This window comes from Camelina sativa, chromosome 9 (genome assembly GCF_000633955.1).
Source record: "Camelina sativa cultivar DH55 chromosome 9, Cs, whole genome shotgun sequence".
In the NCBI taxonomy this organism is placed as follows: Eukaryota; Viridiplantae; Streptophyta; class Magnoliopsida; order Brassicales; family Brassicaceae; genus Camelina; species Camelina sativa.
Genome location: NC_025693.1, coordinates 114236 through 132012, shown reverse-complemented (window position 1 = coordinate 132012; position 17777 = coordinate 114236). Strand labels below are relative to the sequence as shown.

General features: G+C 42.1%; 4 protein-coding genes across 4 annotated transcripts in view; 1 reads left to right on the top strand and 3 right to left on the bottom strand.

The window, feature by feature from the left end:
- LOC104714861 overlaps nucleotides 1-2992 on the top strand; it is a 4552-nt gene extending 1560 nt beyond the window's left edge. Inside the window, exons 2-3 of the mRNA XM_010432334.1 lie at nucleotides 1085-2642; nucleotides 2727-2992. Coding sequence (XP_010430636.1) covers nucleotides 1085-2642; nucleotides 2727-2992 — 1824 coding nt within the window. The remainder of the gene's footprint in view (nucleotides 1-1084; nucleotides 2643-2726) is intronic.
- LOC104710013 lies at nucleotides 5223-5998 on the bottom strand (the record flags this gene model as incomplete). Its single annotated transcript, XM_019229817.1, has 2 exons — nucleotides 5223-5507; nucleotides 5589-5998. Coding segments are annotated over 2 exons (546 nt in total), but the record flags the coding sequence as incomplete, so codon positions are not given.
- Nucleotides 13303-14907, bottom strand: LOC104710014. The gene is made up of 2 exons (XM_019230371.1): nucleotides 14110-14907; nucleotides 13303-13628 (listed from the first exon to the last, which is right to left on the bottom strand). The coding sequence occupies exons 1-2, from the start codon at nucleotides 14749-14751 to the stop codon at nucleotides 13542-13544; spliced, it is 729 nt and encodes a 242-aa protein (XP_019085916.1). The 5' UTR covers nucleotides 14752-14907; the 3' UTR covers nucleotides 13303-13541.
- Nucleotides 15115-17492, bottom strand: LOC104710012 (transmembrane protein 87A-like). The gene is made up of 5 exons (XM_010426538.2): nucleotides 17234-17492; nucleotides 16231-17158; nucleotides 16032-16127; nucleotides 15676-15812; nucleotides 15115-15511 (listed from the first exon to the last, which is right to left on the bottom strand). Exons 1-5 carry the CDS (start codon nucleotides 17404-17406, stop codon nucleotides 15361-15363), a joined length of 1485 nt encoding a protein of 494 aa, XP_010424840.1. The 5' UTR covers nucleotides 17407-17492; the 3' UTR covers nucleotides 15115-15360.

The window sequence follows — 17777 nt, the reverse complement described above, 5'->3', positions numbered from 1 at the left end:
GTTTAATCCACTCTCATGGCAAGAAACAATCAAACCTATGCATCTCTAGACTTGATCTCACATAGTAAAGAGTATACACAAGCAGGCATTAAGCAATACATCTCATACCAAACAAGACCTCTAATCTCTTAGCAAGCCTAATGGTAAGCTCTAGATCTAGCCTTATCTATGCTCCTTAAACATTGGTGTGATGCTAAGATGCTTGAAATCAAACCCTAACCTCTCAGTTCAGGATTAGCATTAAGAACATCTAGCCTAGAAGAGATTCTACCACAATCAAGCTTGACCAAAGCAAACAAACCTCAAACACAGCCCAACCTAACCCATCCTCAAGATCCTAAGCACTACTCACAAGAACACATGATGAACACAAAAATCATAAACCCAGAAAATACTGAAACTTGCATCAAATGAAAGATAAAACAAAGATCTATAACATTCAAGAAGGAATGAAACTCGAATTCTCAATATTAAGAAAGTTATGAAACCAACAATATTGAAGAATCTAGAGTTTTTCTCTCAAGGAAGTACAAGATCTAAAAATAATAAAAGTGCAAAAGGAATAATTCCCAAAAAGGGTAAAAACTAGGTTTCTGACTATTCTAAAAGCTGGACTCTTTGGTGGCTGCAGGTACAATGCTTTATATAGGAGAGGGGGTGGAAGCCCTAAAAATACTAAAAGACAAAATAGTCAACGACTCGATCAACTCGACCCTGTGCTCGGTCGAGTGGCTAGTCGAGTTGGCTTTTCTTCTGCTTCCTCCATTCGGTCGAGTCCTCCTCTGCATACGGTCGAGTGTCTGGTCGAGTGTGGGGTCGAGTTGGACTCTGGACCTTGGTTCTTCAGCCTTAACTCTCTTGCTTTCCTTTCATGATTGCCTCACTTCTCCTCAGCATTGCTTCCATGCTCCTTAAGCTCCAAAATCACCTGATTATGCATGAAAAGATGCAAATGCAATGCAACTAAACTCTAATGCATGATTAGTCCTAAAGCTATGCAATAATGGTAAAAATGGATAGCAAAAGATGTAAAAGATGTGAATAAACTAAGGGAAAACATGGTAAAATATATGAACATCACAAGGGAAGTGGCGAAGGGGAAGTTAAGGCTGATCACGATGGTAGAACATCTTTCAAGGCACCGGGGAATCCAGCTAAGAAATTATCTCAACAAGAAATGAGTGAATGGAGAGCTAAAGGACTTTGCTACTTTTGCGATGAGAAGTATACGGCTGAACACTACTTAGTCCATAAGAAGACTCAGCTGTTTCGGATGGATGTAGAGGAAGAGTTTGAGGATGCGTGGGAAGAACTGGGGGAAGAAGATGAAACCAATATGCCACGGATTTCAGTTAATGCTGTTTCAGGTATATCAGACTACAAAACCATGAGGGTGAAAGGAACCTATGAGAAGAAGATCATTTTTATGTTGGTAGACTCAGGTTCAACTCATAATTTTGTGGATCCGCGAGTAGCAGCAAAGCTGGGATTTGTGGTGGAGTCTGCTGGTCTTACTCGAATATCAGTGGCTGATGGTAGGAAGTTGAGAGTGGAAGGGACGGTCAGGAATTTCAAGTGGAAGCTCAACTCTACTCAATTTCAATCAGATGTCTTACTTATACCTCTCCAAGGAATTGTTATGGTACTGGGAATTCTATGGTTGGAGACGTTGGGCGTCATTAACTGGGATTTCTTGAACTTGGAGATGCGATTCCGATTTAATAAGAAGAAGGTAAGGCTGAATGGCATTAAACAAGGCTCGGTGCGTGACGTGAAGGCACAAAAGCTTCAGAAGTTGCAAGATGAGCAAGCTCAATTCGCCATGTTGTGTGTGCAAGAAATTAAAGAGGGGGAAGTGTTGACTTCTTGTACGCTTAACACAATGATTGGTGATAGCAAGGAGGAGACAATAGTGGGGGACATTGTCGAGAAATTTCCTGATATTTTTGCTGAACCAACTGAACTACCCCCGTTCAGAGATAATCACGATCATCAGATCAAACTTTTGGAGGGAGCTAATCCTGTTAACCAACGTCCTTACCGCTATGCATTACATCAGAAGAATGAAATTGACAAGATAGTGGAGGATATGCTGACTGGGGGCACCATACAAGTTAGCTCCAGTCCTTATGCTTCTCCGGTTGTATTGGTTAAGAAAAAAGACGGTACGTGGCGTTTATGTGTGGATTACAGGGAGCTCAATGGGATGACTGTGAAGGACAGGTTTCCAATACCACTGATTGAAGATTTAATGGATGAACTGGGAGGGTCTAGAGTATATTCTAAAATCGATTTGCGGGCTGGCTATCACCAAGTTCGGATGTCACCTCCGGATATCCACAAGACTGCTTTTAAAACACATAGTGGGCACTATGAATATCTGGTTATGCCCATTGGACTCACAAATGCACCAGCAACCTTCCAAAGTCTTATGAATGCAGTTTTAAAGCCTTTTCTCCGGAGGTTTGTTCTTGTGTTTTTCGATGATATTCTCATCTATAGTTCATCTGTGAAGGAGCATGTTCATCAGTTGGAGAGTGTTTTTGAGGTTATGCGAGCTCACAAATTGTTCGCGAAGATGAGTAAATGTGCGTTCGCGGTGACCAGAGTGGAATACTTGGGTCATTTCATCAGTCATGAAGGTATTGCGATTGACCCCGCGAAGATCCAAGCAGTGTAGGAGTGGCCAGTTCCCACTACCTTGAAACAGTTGCGTGGGTTTTTAGGCTTGGCGGGGTATTATAGAAGGTTTATCAAGGGTTTTGGTGTTATAGCAGCACCATTGCACGCCTTGACTAAAACAGAGGCATTTAAGTGGTCTGCAAAAGCACAAAATGCTTTTCAAGAACTGAAGGACGCCCTTTGCAATGCTCCGGTTTTAGCATTACCCTTGTTTGACAAACCTTTTGTGGTGGAGACAGATGCGTGTGGTCAGGATATTGGTGCAGTGTTGATGCAGGACGGTCATCCGTTGGCCTATATAAGTCGATAATTGAAGGGGAGGCAACTTCACTTGTCCATCTACGAGAAGGAGCTTTTGGCAGTGCGTAAGTGGAGACATTACTTACTGTCAAAACATTTCGTGATCAAAATGGATCAACGTAGTCTCAAGTACTTGTTGGAGCAAAGACTTAATACGCCTATTCAGCAGCAATGGTTGCCAAAACTATTGGAGTTTGATTACGAGATTCAATATAGGCAGGGTAAGGAAAATGTAGTGGCTGATGCGTTGTCTCCTCTGGAGGGAGCAGAGATTTTACACATGGCAATGTCTACTGTTGAGTGTGACCTACTGCGAGACATTCAAGCTGCGTATGTTACGGAAAGTGTGGTTCAAGACATTATTAAGCAGTTGAAGCAGGATCCTGAAGCTAAGAAGAATTATTCGTGGAACCAGGACATTCTTAGGCGTAAGAACATGATAGTCATACCAGCTGATGTTGCTATTAAAAATTCGATGTTGGAGTGGCTTCATTGTTCTGGGGTAGGTGGTCACTCGGGCCGTGAAGTTACTTATCAAAAGGTGAGGAGTTTGTTTTACTGGAAGGGAATGGTGAAGGACATACAAATGTTTATTCGTGGATGTAATGTCTGCCAGCAATGCAAAAGCGATAACGCAGCGTCGCCTGGTCTTTTACAACTACTACCCATTCCGGAAACGATTTGGAGTGAAGTGTCTATGGATTTCATTGATGGTTTGCCTGATTCTGCAGGTAAGACAGTTATCATGGTGGTGGTGGATCGGCTCAGTAAGGCAGCTCATTTTATCGCCTTGTCACACCCTTACAGTGCTCTTTCGGTTGCTCAGGCATACTTGGATAATGTTTTTAAACTACACGGTTGCCCTACTTCAATTGTGAGTGACAGGGACTCTGTGTTTACAAGTGAGTTTTGGAAGGAGTTTTTCACTCTGCAAGGGGTCTCTCTTAAAATGTCCAGTGCATACCACCCTCAGAGTGATGGCCAAACGGAGGTGGTTAACCGATGCCTTGAAACATATTTGCGCTGTATGTGCCATGCTCATCCTCACATGTGGTGCAAATGGCTCGCCTTAGCAGAGTATTGGTACAACACCAACTATCACACTTCCACCAATATGACTCCGTTCGAGGCAGTATACGGCCAAGCTCCTCCTGTCCATCTTCCATACTTACTAGGAGAGTGCAAAGTGGCTGTTGTGGCTTGTTCGCTGCAGGAAAGGGAGAATATGCTGAAGTTTCTTAAGTTCCACCTGCTTCGAGCACAACACAGAATGAAACAAGTTGCAGATAAACACCGCACTGAGCGTGATTTCGAAATCGGAGATTATGTGTATGTTAAGCTTCAACCATATCGACAACAATATGTGGTTTCAAGGGCCAATCAAAAGCTCTCTCCCAAGTACTTCGGTCCTTACAAGGTCACTGACAAATGTGGAGAGGTTGCCTATAAGCTCGCTCTTCCATCTTCTTCGCAGATACATCCGGTTTTTCATGTCTCTCAGTTGAAGGTTCTCGTGGGTAATGTGCTCACCACTACTCAATTACCAACAGTGATGTCCGAGGTCTTTACCAAAGAACCTGAGTTGATTGTGGAAAGGAAGATGGTGAATAGACAGGGACGAGCAGCTACTAAGGTTCTAGTGAAGTGGGTGGGCGAACCTTTGGAGGAGGCTACATGGGAGTTTCTGTTCGATCTGAAGAAGAAATTCCCTGCAATTGATGTTTAAACCTTGAGGTCGAGGTTTTGTTAGGAGGGGAAGTTGTGATACAGAACCGTACGTGTGGGTGGCACGTGAGAAGAAATCAAATAAAGAATCGGCTTATCTCAAGCGGTACACGTGGAGGGTCGAGATAAAGCGGCTAAGAAGCCGTTGAGGGAAACATTAAAACCATGTGATTGTTCTTTTTGTTTTTCATCATCGAATCTTATCAAAAATTTGTAAACTCTTAAAAATATTTTGCTGGGTTTCTCCCAATCTGGGAGCTGGCTTTTCGATTAGTGTTTTATGAATACTCAATCGATTGTTTGGTGATTCTTGGTGTGTTTGTGCGATTGTGGATTATTTTGTATCAGAGTTGCAGGTCATATAAAAGTCACTGGAATTGCAGAAAAAACGATAGAAGGACTTGTATCCTAATCTCTATTTGCCAAGTCAAGGGACCTGAGAAACCTCGGCAGTCCTTAGATGATCTGAGGGGATACAAGCAATCTCACTCAAAGAAGCTTTTGTCTTTCATTTTTTCGTCTGAAGCCTTTTACAAGATTCTTCCTATCCATTGTAAAAATACATATAGTCGTAGATATTACCTCATGATATACGTACATCAAAGTTACTTTGTTTTGTGACTTTGTCGAAAGAATACAAGATCAATCAGTCTTTTGTTACATTTTATGGTAAGACAGGGAGGTCTATGGAACTGAAGGAAAAGAAACTGGCACGGCCCTGAGCGATAAGGCAAAACATTAATTGTACAGCTATGCGTTTTTGCAGAACTTTAATATCTTCTCTGCTTGGTGGAGAGTCCCTGTAAAAGAGGATGAGCATATTGAGTAAGATGTGTAATGCAAAACTTGCTCCCATAGTTCCAACAAACGAAAGCGCTTACCCCGAGAAGCAAGCCACAAAGCTCGGTACACCAGGAGAAGACTTCTTGAACCGGCTATTCGGCAAATACACGTCATACACCGCTTTCCCATCACAGATCTGCATATCTCCCAAGATTTTAGCTACAGTATCCTTGTCTTCAGGACATTCACCGGAACGAACTGTAAATGCAGCATCCTTTGACGTCCAAGAAACCCCATGTCTGCCTACGATGTAACCAAGACCCTTTAAGTATCTATAAATCTCATAGTTTTCCCAACAGCAACCGCTTTTTTCCTCTGCAACTTTCTCATACAAGTCCTTCAATGGGATCACAACATCATCTTCACTACCTAAGATCTGCAACTCTCCTATTTCACTCAAATACCTGCCACGAGAAGAAGAGAATCCTAAAAAGGAACATGCTTCAGAAATATGAATATTTCAGAAATATGAAATATGAATATTTCAGAAATCTAAGATCCATAAAACTTTAGTTTGGCACATACAAAGCCTCTTATATGAAGCAATATGTCTTTCCACTACGAATGATTCCAGTAGTTGTCCAAAGTTTCCCCCTTTTAACCTCAACTTCAGCCATTCCTAATTCGGCAATCCAACGAGCCTTCGAAGATCCTACTCTACATGTTGCAAGCACCAATAAAAAGAGAAACTAAGCGTATGAACTGTTGATGTTATAGATTCCGATAGATCTGACTACGCAATTGATGAATGAATTGAATTAAAGAATAAACGAATTCGAGAACAGAAAAGAAAGAACACACGCGATTTACGAGTTCAGGATCCAAACCGGAATCCTACGTCTCGCCGGAGTAAACCTCCGGAATCCACTAGAACTCTGAGAAACAATCCTTAGGTTACAATCGCTCAGAACCTCTCTCTCTTTCTTCTTCTCTTCTCTCAATCTCTCTCTAATGATCTAACAACCTTGATCGAACTAACTGAATTAGAGAAAGAGGAAGAAGACGATATAAATCCCTAAAGAGAGAAAAGACCGTTGTGCCCTCATGAGTTTGTTACAACTCTCACAACATAGCACGTGACTCCCACGTGACAAATTCATTCTTCGAGCCCGTGTAACCTTCTCTATCACTAAGAGACTTCCTCACACTTAAGCTTTCCTGAAGAATATCTAAGTCACTTCTTCAATTCTCCACCTTGACTTTGATAATCTTCTAGCCTCTCTTCTAGTACTTGGATTCCCTCCGGTACCTGAGCTATACCACCCAGCTATGAGCTTCACCGCTCAACCTTGTGAGCTTTACTGCTCAGTTATCAGTTACTCGGAGCATCTCCAATGCTCCCTGAAACTTATCCACCGGTACAACCTTAGTGAAAATATCAGCAGGATTGCATTCGCTTGCAATCTTCACCAACTTAACCAAACCTTCACTTACGATATCCCTGATGAAGTGTAGACGAATATCGATATGCTTGGTTTTCTCGTGATGAACTGAGTTCTTAGCAAGAGCAATAGCACTCTGAGAATCACTATGAACCTCCACAAAATCTTGTGAGAAACCAAGCGCTCCAGCCAATCCCTTGAGCCAGATCGCTTCCTTTACTGCTTCAGTAAGTGCCATGTACTCCACCTCTGTAGTAGAGAGAGCAACCACCTTTTGTAACTTCGACTTCCAGCTGATAGTGTTACCTCCTACAGTAAATACAAACTTCAGTAATAGACCTCCGATTATCTGTATTGTTAGCATAGTCGGAGTCACAATATCCTCTTAACAAGAAATCATCCTGCTTCCTGTAACACAACTTCTTACCTTCTGAGCCTCTCATATACCTCAAGAACCACTTGACCGCTTGCCAATGATCCTTCAGAGGACGGCTCATAAAACGACTTATAATCCCTACTGGGAACGCGAGGTCTGGTCGAGTGCCTATCATCGAGTACATGATGCTCCCAACTGTGTTTGAGTAAAGCACAATCTTCATCTTTTGAAACTGCTCTTCAAACTCTTCATTTGTTGCCGCTCTCAACTTAAAATGAGCTCCCATAGGTGTCTCAACAGACTTAGCTTTATCCATCTTAAACGTCCGTAACACCTTCTTCACATAACCCTCTTGTGAAAGAGTTAGCACACCTGCAGCCCGATCTCGAGTGATCTCCATGCCTAAGATCTTTTTAGCATCTCCTAAGTCCTTCATCTCGAACTCACCACTAAGCAATTCTTTCAGCTCCTTTACATGTGACTTACTCACAGAAGCAATAAGCATGTCATCCACATATAAAAGTAGATAAACATAAGCTTGATCACCAAACTTCTTCCAATACACACAACTGTCATAAGCACTTCTAGCAAATCCTATCTCCACCATGAATTCATCAAATCTCAAATTCCACTGCCTAGGAGACTGTTTCAAACCATAAAGAGACTTTTTGAGCAGACATACCTTTTCTGGAAATATTTCATCTTGGAAACCTTCAGGTTGAGCCATGAATATCTCCTCATCCAGATACCCGTGTAAAAACGCAGTCTTCACATCCATCCGCTGCAATTCCATGTCCAATTGGACCACCATAGACAGAAGATACCGAATGGACACATGCTTAACCACTGGAGAAAATATCTCCGTGTAGTCTATCCCCTGTCTCTGAGTGAAACCCTTGGCTACTAGTCTCGCCTTAAATCTCGGTGCCTCTACCCCAGGTATTCCTGGTTTTCTTGTGAACACCCACTTACATCCCACCACTTTGACTCCTTTAGGTTTGTCTCCAAGATCCCAAGTATGATTCTTACGCATTGACGACATTTCTTCTTTCATTGCTTCCAGCCATTTCTCCCAATCTGCATCCAACATTGCTTCATGATATGACTTTGGTGCATCTTTACCATCATCTTCAATATAACACGCATAGCCAACCAGGTTTGACTCGTTATACTTGGGATTATACTTGATCGTCCTTTTAGCTCTATCTCTGACTAATTGATCGTCACTGAGATCTACTTCCTCATCAGACTCTGTCTCTTCACCATTTCCTTTTTGATCATTATGATCTAACACTGTTGAATCTGTAGTTTGAGAAGCTTCACCTTGAGTGTTAATAGATTGATCAGCTCCACCTTGAACTGAAACACCTAGACCATCAGTCCCAGATCCTTCTCCTACAGAATCAGAAACATAATCATAGATTCCAACTGGCACTCCATTCTTCAGATCTTTATACAAGACTTCCTCCCTGAATACCACATTTCTACTAATGATGCATTTACCTTCCTCCAATAACCACACCTTATACCCTTTCACTCCTTCAGGGTAACTCGTGAAAATACCTTTCTTAGCTCGAGGATTTAACTTCCCCTGATCCGCATGCACATAAGCCAAGCAGCCAAATCTTCCCAACGAACTTAAATCAGGTAAAGTAGAAGTCCATTTCTCCTCTGGTAAATCAAAATCAATCGCCGTCGAAGGAGACCTGTTAATCAGGTAAACCGCAGTTGACACAGCTTCTGCCCAGAACTTCTTCTCCATGCCACTTTCACTCAACATACTCCTCACCTTTTCCATTATAGTTCGGTTGAGTCTCTCTGCAACTCCATTTTGTTGTGGAGTATAAGCACAAGTCTTATGCCTTACCACTCCTTCTTCCTTGCAGAAATTCTCAAATTGAAGATTGCAGTATTCTAACCCATTATCAGTTCTTAACTTCTTGACCTTCTTATTAGACTGAGTCTCTACCATCTTCATCCACTCAACAAATTTTGCAAACGCTTCATCTTTCCTCTTGAGGAAATAAACCCATACCTTCCTCGAATAGTCATCAATGAATGAGATAAAGTATTGACTATTACCAAGAGATGGAGGATTGTGAGGAGACCCCCACAAGTCTGAATGTACATATCCCAGTTTCTCCTTAGTTATATGTTGTGCAGGGGTAAAGCTTACTCTCTGATTCTTCCCATACACACAGTCCTCGCAAAACTTCAACTCCTTTATCCCAGTTTCTCCTTAGTAATATGTTGTACATATCCCTTTTTAACTAGAACCTCCATCCCCTTCTGACTCATGTGACCAAGTCTGCTATGCCACAATGCTGTCTCATCCTTAGAAAGCTCAGATGAGTTCACTTCTCCAACTTCAGCTCTTCCCTGAAGAATATACAACGTATCTCGCTTATGTCCTTTAAGTAACATTGAACATCCCTTAATCACCTTGAGAATCCCATTCTGCGACTTAAACCAGCAACCCTTGTCTTCTAATGTCCCAAGTGAGATCAAGTTTCTAGACATCGTTGGCATATATCTCACATCGGTCAAAACAACATAAGTTCCGTCTTCATTCCTTATCTTGATATTCCCTATGCCTTCAACTTGAGCGTAAGTATTGTTCCCCATTTTTACAACACCGGAGCTCAGTACTTTAAACTCAGAAAACAAATCCCTCCTTGGAGACATGTGAAAGGAACATCCCGTATCTAAGACCCATTCACTTGCAACATTCCCTGTCACTAACAGAGACTCACCTTCAGCCATCAAAACCATAGCCGCATCTTGCTCTGTCCCTGACTTAGCTAAACTCGCTTATGCTTTTTAAGAACCCTGAACCTTTCCTTTGTTCTTGTCTAGCCATTTGTAACACTGCTTTTTGAAATGACCTTCCTTCCCACATATCCAACATACTCTTTTACCATCTCTCGACTTAGAACGAGATCTTCCTTTACCTTTTGGAGACTGATTAGAATATTTCCCTTCTGATCGTCCTCTTGCAAAGAAACCCTCAGCAACCGTTTTACCATTCTGTGCCACCTCTCGTTCTTTGTCTCTCGCAGCAACCATTACATCATCCAATCTCAACTTCTCTCTACCCGTACTATATTTCAACGTCTCAACCAAACTATCAAACCTAGCTGGCAACGAACTCAACAAGATAATTGCCTGTACCTCATCTGAAACCTCAATCTACAGATGATTCAGATCCGCAACAATCTTCAAGAAATCATCTATATTATCATCAATCTTCTTATTCTCTTGCATCTTGAAAGTATAGAAGTTGAGTTGTGAATAAACCCGGTGCGGCAGAGACGTTGGCATGAACATCTTATCCAAAGTAGCCCAAGCTTCCGCTGCAGTCTCACATAGCTCAATGTTTCTTAAGACCTTATCTGCTACATTCAAGAATATCACATTCTTAGCCTTATCGCACCTTTCTAACCTCGCAGCATCCTCCGCCTTTCGCTTCTTTTCCTTCTCCGGATCTTGTAACTCCTCTTCGGTTAGATCAGGAACCGGAGATCTAACTGCCAATACATCCTTTAAACCGATGACACTAAGATGTGCTCGTATCCGCATCTTCCATAGAGAGAAATCACCCGATCCGTCAAACACCGCAATCGGAACTCCAGACATCTTGAAATCACTACCGCTCTATCGCCGGAACCTTGCTCTGATACCACTTGTTATAGATTCCGAGAGATCTGACTACGCAATTGATGAATGAATTGAATTAAAGAATAAACGAATCCGAGAACAGAAAAGAAAGAACACACGCGATTTACGAGTTCAGGATCCAAACCGGAATCCCTACGTCGGAATCCCTACGTCTCGCCGGAGTAAACCTCTGGAATCCACTAGAACTCTGAGAAACAATCCTTAGGTTACAATCGCTCAGAACCTCTCTCTCTTTCTTCTTCTCTTCTCTCAATCTCTCTCTAACGATCTAACAACCTTGATCGAACTAACTGAATTAGAGAAAGAGGAAGAAGACGATATAAATCCCTAAAGAGAGAAAAGACCGTTGTGCCCTCCTGAGTTTGTTACAACTCTCACAACATAGCACGTGACTCCCACGTGACAAATTCCTTCTTCGAGCCCGTGTAACCTTCTCTATCACTAAGAGACTTTCTCACACTTGAGCTTTCCTGAAGAATATCTAAGTCACTTCTTCAGTTGACTTAGCAGTTTATGATGAGGGCTACTAAAACGAAAAATTAGTCGCGGATGTTTATTCACCTGAACTGTAACTTGGACACTGAACCACCAGAATGAAACTCTTCGTCATCATCATTTAGAAAACCAGCTTCGTTTTCGCTCGAAGAGGAAGATTCCCAGTCTTTTTCCTCAATAAGCAAGCCACGATGGGGCGATTCGTCGAACACTTAAAAAATCTGTTTCCTAAGTCGTGCTCGTGCCGTGTGTGTATAGTGTATTTCTCCAATTACTTGTTTGAGCTTTACTGTACCGAAGAAATAAGGATTCAAGACCCAAATCGGTTTAAAACGTATACGCTATATCGTCTTTCCTAAAACAATGTTAGCTCGTCAATCAAACGGTGCAAGAATAGAGCCAAAGCACAGAAAATAACTATGATGTTTGTTAATAATACACAGGGAATAAAAAAAAAAACTTTACGCTAAATTGCAGTTGTTACTATTATATTAGGGTAAAAGCATTCCATCATACATAATCATTGCAAAGGCTCTTTCAATCAAACAGCTAAAAATCAATCCGAATGGGACTAACTACGTTTTGTTGATGATCTAGAAGGGATCAAAACTACAATTGTTGCTAATTAGGTTATTCCAACATATTAACAAATGAAAAGACCCGGCGAGCTGGATAAGCTTTGAAACTAAAGCGATGAGCCTCAGAACCAAACTTCTTACCTGATGATGCGAGTGATTCTTTTCCACTTGGGTGCTAACGAGAAAACTCCTTTACTAATCTTTCTTCTGCAGAAAAGTAGCATTGCACCGTCAATTACAATTGATGTGGGGAGCTTGTTTAAAGAACTCGAGTGTGTAACTACCCGCCGAGAGTGAAAACTGCTCTTTACTCATAGCTGGGCTTTTGCATAGTAACAACCTCTGATTGAGCCCGCAAAGTCGCCTTAGTGCTTGCGTGTGTAAGCCGTTCAATATTATTGAGTGACTTGTGAGAAGGTTTCCGGTGTATTACAAGGTAAACTGACGGAAGCCCCTTTTAAGAAGGATGCTCCGAAAGGACAATAAGACATACCAGGATAAAGAAAGCTTTACTGATAAAGGTTGTAAAGGAGAAAGATAAAAGACTCTAAAAGCCAAGCAAAAAGAATGACAACAAGGAGGTGGAGGCTGCTAAAAATGCTACAGATATAATAACAGGTTACAAAAGCGAATAAGGAGGTGGAGGCTTAATTAGAAAATCACTTTCACAAGCTTTAGACTCCTTAGTCTCTCTGTCACATGTTTTTAGACACTTGCCAAGGATAAGATAACAACAGGTTACAATGGGAATTATTAAGGAGGTGGAGGCTTGATTAGAAACTCACTTTTCACAAGCCTTAGACACTTGCGATGGATTGCTACCAAGATAGTCGATTGAGAGGTTGGTGGAACTGATCACGTATCTTCAGATATGTAATCCGAAAAGAACAGTCTCGGGTCATTTCAGTCGCATATTGACCATGTAAATTAAGTATTCTGAGACTGCTTTGCATATTGCGGTACCATCAAATCAAATGAATGGCAGACCATCCACTCTCGCATTGTAACCGAATCAAGAAAATCAATATTGAAAGCTATCTATTCTGGAGCAGTTCACTTCAACTTAGCAGCGTGTGATGCACGAGTATTTGCATCTCGTCGAATTCAACCAAACAGGAGAAAGCGTATGTCAGAGCAAACCTCACAAAAATTACTCAATATATTTGATATGTAGCAAGCGGATGAGCCAAGGGATTGATAAATAGAAACGAATGCTCCTTAGATGGGCCAAGGGATTGCAGCGTGAGTAAATTACTGGGTGAGTAAATTTATCTTTGGTAAATAAACATTGTTGCTTTTGCAAATTGAGCTTGTACAAACAAAAATTTCCCAAAGAAGCAGGTAAAGGATACCAATTTCTTTACTTACCAGTTTTGGCTGGGATCTTTTAGTCTTTTTGCAACTCCTCGCAGGCTGGGAGTGGTCAGTAGAAGAAATATATAATATATATATATATATATATATTTATGTTACAGTTTGGAATTAGACGCTGAGGCCATCAAAGCCACATTGTTTGTAAATGAGAGCTTGCTTTCTGGGACTAATGCCTATCCCGCAATTGACCGATACCTGCAATGCATCGGTCGTTTTTTCACATCAATATCATTTATCAATATCAAAGGAAGGCGATGGCCGATGGATTATTTACAGCTTAATCAATATACATAGATGGATTATTATTTAGCTTTTTTTTTTAGGTGGTGGCATACGCATACGTACGTGGATCCTAGACAATATCAAAAGTGAAGGAGAAGCAAAGGCGAAAAGCAAAGCAGAGTGGGGACAGAGAGCATGACTAGTGGTGTAAGGAATCTATTAACTTAACAACTTCTTNTTTTTTTTTTAAAAAAAAAAAAAAAAAAAAAAAACAACTTCTTTTCTTTTGTTTTTTAACTTTTACCGGCAATTGTTTTTACGAATGGGTGTGTGTGTTGACTGGGTGGTAATTTCTTTGTCAAGAGTCAAGAAGAGTTTAGTAGTGTTCACACTAGGCTTAGCTAGGCCAGATCCCCGATTGTGACGAAAGGGAAGAAGGGAGAAGAAGGAGAACCTGAACTCCCGGTGAATCGAAATTCATGACTCGGATCTTAGCGCCAACGTCTCCGCGGACTGTGAGCTCCACTCGGTCGTTCAAGGAAGCGTCTCTGACGAGATCGGCGGCGTGGGCTTGCATAAGATTGACTCTATCGACGGAAATGGTGGCCTCCACGTTCCTCGTACTGTGCGCGTCCTGGTAGAATCCGGGCACCGTCGCCCTCCCCAGTGGCATGCCTTTGTACATCACCGTGAAGCTGGACTCCCCGTACCTGATCCCGACCTTGTTGGGGTTGCCGGCGGTGAAGAGCATGCGGATGGTCAGGGAGAGGGAGGCGGTGGTTGGATCCAGAACAGCGCTAGGGTTAGAGATTCCCATGTACACCACTGCCACTTGCTGTAGATCGAACTGCGGCTTCTTCGGCTTCACCGCCAGTATTACTATGAGCACCACCGCCAGTACTAGCAGCGCCAGGAACGCGAACAGCAAAAACAAGCAGCAGCAGCATCCCTTCAGCGACGCCGACGACGAAGAAGACGAGTAGCTCCGGTAATACGGCTGCTGGTGCCTAACCACCACCGTCTCAGCAGCGATCGGAGGACGTCCATGTCCGTTGATACCTGGCCTGGAAGTAGAAGGAGGAGGAGGAGGAGGCATAATTATAAGTGAAAGCAGGAAGCTCCCTCTCCCTTTCCACTCTCACTTCAATCCACTTGCAATCTCTACTAATCTGTAAATGGCGGTGTGTTGAAGCACAATAAGAGAGATAGAGAGAGAGCGTCCCTGTTTCCGCGTCCGGACAGTAATTGACGAATTAATAATGCACAATAATACCAATTTTAACCACCAATAAAATACTAGTATTAATTTACAGCATTTTATTTTAGGCAAATCTCACCCTCTCCTCCTCATCTTACACCACAAACAGAATGAAAAGTTTTATCACTAGGGCCGTGTGCGATGCGATTTCTAAATTCTATGACAGCAACACCGGGCTGAGCTCAACAGAGAAGGATTAGATGACTCAGATGTTGGTTCTTCAATAAGGACATATGTTGCATCACAAAACTGATACTCGAATATTGCAAAGTTTTATCTGTACTTCAGAAAAAAAAAAAAAAAATACAAACACACAATTACATATATGTATTAAGACGTCGTAGCTTTGTTGCTTTGTGCTATAGAGTTGACCCTCATGCTGATATTTCTACTTGCCTCAGCTCATGATCAAACACAGATGTCTAGCCGTTTCTTTGCTGACTCTCCTCACTCTCTCTTATCTTCTTCGACATCTTCTTCACTGTCCGAGTCGGCATTCTTCTCTTGCTTAACTAAGCTAATATCACCTTCTTGCTTCCCCCCTGTCAGTGACTGAGCTTCCTCGTTTTCTTCATCCACGTCTCCCGAATACGCATATCTGTCCATCATTAGTTTCATATTAGCATCCCTGTCACATCCTGGGACAACAAAGTGGACCAAGACTTCCCACAAGCAAGTAACTCGCAACTCGCAAAACCAGGCTTATTTATTGGTTGGTATGCTGAACAGGTATCAAAAAATCTTTTGAGTGATGGAATATACCTCTGGGAGTTCTGTGAGGGGGTCCAGAGATAGCAAATAATACATAGCAACAAGAATGCAATAACATCCCAGAAGGCAGTTATGGTCCAAGCAGTCTGCCATCGTTCATTGAATGGATCTGTTGCTTTGAAATACACCTGCAGGGAACAAATCATCAGGCAAGCTGGGAAGGAGCTTCTTTTTTCCTAGCTTGAATTTTACGCCAGTTTTAGGTGAACAGGTATCAAATTTTTTGTGCAATTCTAAGGAAGATTAGACTGGCATCTGCCTTAGCCCTGTCTCCCTCTCTAGGTTTCCTTAAAAGTAAGATTTGAGGTTACTAATTCAGCAACAAATCGGGCTTGACAGGATGGTACCTCATACACTATCCATGCAACAGAGACAACAACCATCACTGCAAGAGCATTTGAGAACTTGCGGTAAATTTCCAACTTCACCGAGGTCCTCTTCATCTGCGCAAGAAAAAAACAATTAAAGAAACTTTTAGCCACAAACAAAACCTTACAACTTACAGAGTCTGATCACAGAGTTGCTAATTTGGAAAGGAAGAGAAACCTGTAACTGTTCCAGTGTTTTCGAAAGAGAGGTAAATATCCACAAAATGAGGAATGCATCCAGGAAGGCGTCAGGAAGGACAAGAAAAAGTTTTGATCTTCCGGACATGTCGTCAATGATGCCAACGTGCTCAGCTATATCAAGCATCTCAGAAGCTATGAAGTAAGTAACTCCAACAAGGAGGACTTTAGAGGTGAGACCACCAAGAGTGGTTTTGACAACCCCAAATCCCATGGAAACACAGAGTATGAGAATGCGGGAAAAAGTCTTTCTGAAGGCGCCAATGGTAACAACCCATGTAGTGAGGGCTAAAGGCCTCATCCCCGTGTTGTTAAAATTTGCATAATCCAAGTACCAAAAGAGCATCTCAAGCAATCCGAGAACAAGGACAGCAGTTATGCAATGTTGAAGTGGCAGTATATCCATCCGGAACCTCAAATACTGGAAGAACCAGACAGCACTGAGCAACAAATATGCGAGAGACATATAGACATAGAAATTCATGAGGGGAGCCATCCTACCAGGGAGATAGCCGTCGGGATTTTTCCAAACAGTCTTTCCGGTCATTTTGAGGCCCTTGAGTTGTGGATCGCAGGATATGAACAAGAGGTTATAGATTCCAGTTTTGCTGATTAGAATCTCAGTGTCTTCCATCTTAGCAGACAAACGCCTTCCTTTGAAGCGGACACGTAAGAGGATAGGCCATCTAGGGTCATGTGCAGAAGGGATCCTAATGATCTCACCCTGCTTACAACCTTGAAGCTTGGCCAGATCCGGAGTGCAGCAAATAGATCTTTGGCCGCCGTAAGCTGAACCACCGATATTGTTACGATCGGAGGCTTCAAAGACCACTGCTTGGACTAACCCATTGCTGTGGCGGCGGTTACCAGTTGTAGTAATCGTTCTCCAGAGAGTGATGTTCTCAAACCTGCACGACGAGGACAGACCAATGAGGACAGCACAAGAGTTGAATGATACTAGCAAGGATATATAATATACCTACCTGATGAAAGATCGAGAAGAGGCGAAGATGCCCTCGCTGCCACCGTAGAGGAGAAGAGAATTACCGACATCGTGGAAGGGCTGGGAGGGGTAGATGTGGGTGGAGGCCCCTGCGATTTGAAAGTAGTGGAAAGAGAGAAGTAGCAGCAGAGATAGGTGGATCAGTTTTTCCATATTATCGGGGAAGGAGGAGGACGAATCGATTTCTCGCCTCTCGGCCTGGAAATGGAATTAACTGGGAAGCGGGAGAAGAGAAACAGCAGCTGCAGAGTCGCTGGTCTTCTTTCTACCTTGTGCTGACTTTGGTTGGACCCAGCCACCAACTTAAAATTTGGGCTTTAGGATGGTTTTGGGCCCATACCGAGAGGTCCGGCCCACCCAAAATAAAATCAATAGTCAAAATGACTGCTAGTGCTTGGAATTCTTCGATCGAACGAGAAAGAAAGAAAGAAAGAAAGAAAGAAAGAAAGAAAGAAAGAAAAAAAAAAAAAAAAAAAAAAAAAAAAAAAAAAAAAAAAAAAAAAAAAAAAAAAAAAAAAAAAAAA